The sequence below is a fragment of the Galeopterus variegatus genome, unplaced genomic scaffold (genome assembly GCF_000696425.1).
Source record: "Galeopterus variegatus unplaced genomic scaffold, G_variegatus-3.0.2 Scaffold799, whole genome shotgun sequence".
In the NCBI taxonomy this organism is placed as follows: Eukaryota; Metazoa; Chordata; class Mammalia; order Dermoptera; family Cynocephalidae; genus Galeopterus; species Galeopterus variegatus.
In genome coordinates, this window is record NW_007726910.1 from 226,172 (window position 1) to 230,989 (window position 4,818).

General features: G+C 41.8%; 1 protein-coding gene across 1 annotated transcript in view; it reads right to left on the reverse strand.

Annotated features, from left to right (window-relative positions):
* Positions 1-1,129: 1,129 nt before the first annotated feature.
* The window catches only part of LOC103590317 (protocadherin Fat 3-like), a 186,147-nt gene continuing 182,458 nt past the window's right edge, over positions 1,130-4,818 (reverse strand). Inside the window, exon 4 of the mRNA XM_008572524.1 lies at positions 1,130-1,191. Within this exon, the coding sequence (XP_008570746.1) occupies positions 1,130-1,191 (62 nt within the window). The remainder of the gene's footprint in view (positions 1,192-4,818) is intronic.

The window sequence follows — 4,818 nt, forward strand, 5'->3', positions numbered from 1 at the left end:
GAGAAAACGATAACTTCATCGACATTTATTCTGCTGAAGTTTTGTTATTGTTTTGTTGTCTTTCCTTCGAACAGATTTGATTTCAAGTATTCAGAGGGCCTTTAAAATACAAAGAATCTGGAGTCTGAGGGTAGTGAGTGGCAGCTTTGGACTTCTTCCCTTTTTAATTTTATTATGCATACATATACACACATGCATATATATATAATAAACACACTCTGAGGGTAGTGAGTGGCAGCTTTGGACTTCTTCCCTTTTTAATTTTATTATGCATACATACACACACATGCATATATATATAATAAACACACTTTTTTTTTTAGTTAATACTGTCACACCTCCGTAGCCAGCATTCATTTTTTCATGTTGTACAGGGTGTTTGCTCAGGGCCATAAGGAATGGGATCCTACGAAGGATTCCACATTAATTCAGTGGTTCTCAGTGGGTGCAATTTCTCCTCCAGGGGACATGTGACAATGTCTGGAGATACTTTGGTTGTTGCTAGTGGGGGGAGGGGTGTTACTGGCATCTAGTAGAGGCCAGGGATGCTGCTAAATATATTATAATGCACAGGACAGCTCCCCACAGCTAAGAACTATCCAATCCCAAAATGTCAACAGTATCGAGGTTGAGAAACTCTGAAATTGTTACTTATATTTACAACAAGCATCCAAACAAAACCTAGACACAGGAAGGCAGAGCCAGAGTCCACTCCAGGAGGGAGCATGCTGACTTGCTGGACAGCCCACCCTGACCAAGCCCTCTGCACACTCAGAACCCCCCGTCCCCACCCTCAGCCCACAATTGTGAGCTGATCAAATGGGGGAACTGCACTGCCTCCCCAGGGACACAGTGACAGTGCAGAAAAGTTCCCTTTGTCCTTGTTCATTTGGAGCACATTCACATGGATACAAAGGTCACTGCTGAATTTAAATAACCCCCTGTGATAAATCTGCATGAGCCCGATTTGTTCTACTGAACTTGTTGGATTAAATGAACACAATTTAATGTTCTATAGGACAAGGCCTCCTTTCATGGCTGAAAGAAGGAGCAAGGGTGATTTACAGTTTCATACATACTCATTCGCTACATTATCTGCTTTGTGCCTGAACTTATGAATATCAACTCATCATCCAGCGGTCATTTCTATCCACTCAGGAGAATTTAGTTTTCGAATAGGAAAGGGCCATGCTGTCCGGAAAGAATCAAGGAATAAGAGACTATAACAAAAGGTTTCTGCAAAGTTCACTTTAAGGAAAAAAGCAACAATATTTATACCTTGTTCCTCACCTTGTTTTTTTTTTTCTTTAATTCTCTATATTTATACATAAAGTAAGGTTTCCTTCTGTTTACCTGGAAAAGGTGGTTTTCTATGCAGATTACAGCTAGAGCTGTGTGTAAACATAAGGATTAGCTTACTTGAGATACCAAATTATTTTTGAACACCACTATGTTATGAGCTAACTCTTTTATAATGATATGCTAAAATTGAATATTTGTTTATTAAAGGAGATCTAAACTCCACTTAGTAAGACATTCTGCTTGAGTCCATATTTTTGGAAATAATACTCGTGTATCCAAGCATTGTATAACCCAGATTTTTAATTAACCGCAAGTCTTAGGAATTCGTGTGATGTTCTGCTCATGGACAAAGAAACAGGATTTTCATTTTTCTCCACTTAATAAAACAAGAAGTATAAACAAGGATATGAGAGTTGATTTTGGGAGTGGGTGGAGAGAATATTTTGAATTCATAGTCAACTCTCAAAACTCCGAGACTATAAGGCGAGAGAGTTGGGACAATTTATCAAGTTGTCTGCCTTGTCCTCAGGTCTATCTCCAGCACCTTGTTACCGCCCTCTTTTGTTTCCCTGAGGTAACTAAAGTCTAGAGGCTTGCTAACCAGGCTTTCCCAGGATCAACAGCAGCATCACCTGGGAACTTGTCCGAAATGCAAATTATCAGGCTCTACCCCAGGAATCTGTAGTAGCCTAAGGAGCTCACCAAGAGATTATCAGCAGGCTGAAGTGCGCTCTAGATTTCACTGTTACTGCTCTTAACACTTCCCTGCTATGTTTTATACCACACACCAAAAGACAAGCTGGAGTTCCTTTAAAAACCAAGGATACCCAATGTATTTTAACAAGCTACCCTCTCCCATTTTTATAAGGAAAAATGTCTACACCTAAAGAAATCAATAGTTAAATGCAGAATTTGAGGTACTCCTGCAGCAGAAACTTTCAAAGAGGATTTCTACTTCTCAAATCACCCGGGGTTGGGGAGCAGAGGAGGGCAGCTTGTCTACCCACACAGAAAGTGTGCTGTACTCAGTTTTATCCTAAGATGCTCACAGAACACAAAAGACTGAGCTCACCTCCACTCAAATACAGGTGGAAATGCCCGTGAACAGAGCATGGGTCAAAGGGAGACACAGCAACTTCAGAAGGAATTTGGAAAGTCCAAGGCCCTGGATAAAGAACCCTAGAAAGATCTGTATTAAGCAAGGATCCCCTTCATAGGCACAGACTCTGAATATGGCACATACTAATCCTGCTCCTACATTCAACGTAGGCAAAGGAAAGAGTAAAGGGCTCTCTCTCATGTATGTACTTCCCTGTAAAATGATTCTTTCAAGTAGTAGGCCTCTCAGAAGGAGGATTTTTTTTAAAAAAGCTCTTGAAAACCTAAACATTATCAAACTCAGAAACAAAAGAGATGTACACATTTGCTAGTTCTAATATCTTACAACACTCCAGACATTTACAGCTCTTTTAAAATTCCCTTTCTAATAATATCAAGCCTCTCAAACTAGCTCAAGTAGCAACGGATGAGCTTTCGAGGCCCCCTTAACTCACTTACATTCCCTGGGTAGCTGTCTGGCTTCTTTCTCTGCAGATCAACCCGTTCTTCAGGACCCACTTCAGGTCTGCAAAGCTCCCCCAGCTTTCCCACCCTGCTCTGACATGTTCACAGTGTATAGTCCACAGAGTTCAACTGTTCATTTCTTTGATATAAACTGCCTTATTTGGCTGCCTTAGGAGTATGTCATATGTGGGATGGTCCTATCTTTCCCATGGGACTGATTAACTTCCCCTGAGTGCAAAAACTGTCTTCTACTTCTGTTATGTCACCCATTCCACCAACACCCAGAGTCTAGATCAACAGCAATATATAATGAACTTTATAAAACCAAATTGAAGGTTCTGGGCTACATACCAACTAGAAAGGCAAGTGTCAGACTAGGGCTCACAGACCCTTCAAACCCATTGTACAGACTGGGTCACAGACCCCTCACATGCCTAGCTGCATCACCAGATACCTCACATGCAGGGTGCGAGCTAGATAATTGGGAAAGATCCCAGGAGCCATTGGAGGGTTGACAGGTTTATTCCAAAGCAAGCTCAGTCCTCAGCTTCCTCAGCAGTAGCAGCAGAAGCCAACAGCAGCAGCAGCAGCGGTGACTTCCCGGGGCATCCTAGGGGCACTGGCAGCAACAGCCAGCCTCCAGCAGCAGTAGCGGCTTCCCTGTGGCCCCCTCCCAGGACATACCAGGGGCAGGGGCACTAGATCAGAGCCACTTGTCCTTTATACTTAAGCCCGATAACCCAGGAACACCTGGGTGCAAGTCAGATAACCAAAGAACACCTGGGCACACATGGGCAATTACATCAGACAATAACCAAGGAACAGCTGGGCACACATGCATATTTACATCAAATGATCAGCAAGATTCTGAACATCTGAGGGACCCTGACCATTTACCTTCACTTATCCGACAGCAAGGTATGTCTGCCTTCCAATGATGCCTTCCTCAAAGACAGTGGAGTCCAAAAGAAGTATGCTTGGAGCTAAGCAAACTTTTTCCTAAAGGGGAATATGGGGTGATAGTAATAATAGTAATTCTGTTTACTGAGTGCGCTACTAAATGCTGGCATGCTGGCATGCTGGCCCTGTGCTAAGTGGTTTCCACACTGTAGACACGACTGAAATAAACATTTCAAAGCTCTAGAGGAATTTCTCACCCCTCTTCTCCAACTCAGCTCCAATGACCAATGAGTAGTCAGCTTGGATTTCCTTACAAGTGTTAGAAGAAAGCAAAGTTCCTGCTCACCAGAAGAGGCAACTGAACACCAGACTGTTGGTTTCTCCTCCTCAGAGCAGGGGATAGGCCTCCATTACTCCTAAAACATGCATAAACAAAGAGGCTGCATTTGATTGAATTCAACTGCTCAGCCTGGAATTAATCAAGGGTTCTCTGTACAGGCCAGAAAGACCTCACAGCATTACAGCCTTTGTTGTTCTTCTTAAGCCACAGGAATTACTGAAGAAAGTCCACAGACTACTGATTCTACATAATTCTAGGTCTGGTAGAAAAAAACACGAACAGTTCTTTGTGCAGAGAACAGAGTGTTCAATAACGAAATGTCTCTCCTTTTTTGGATCAAGGACATCTGTTATCTGCTACGATCTGTAGACCATAAGTATTGACATTATTTGAGTTTGCATTAATCATTTTAATCTTTATTTATTATGTAGCACATTGCAAGAACAAAACAAAACTAAAAATTTCAGCTCTACTGCAGAGAAAGAATTAAAAGGCCAGTTCACTAGAGTCAACATACAGTTGAAAAAACCCTAAAGCATAAATCTTTTCTAAATACACTGGTTTGCTACAACTCCTGCTTTATTACTGAAAAATGTTATATTGATGTAACTATTTCAGACAAAAAATTTTAGAGAGACAGGAAGACATGCCAAAAATTAAGGCTTCTATTAGAGAGTTCACTGAGCTGGCTGAAGGCTGCTCCCCAGGCAGCA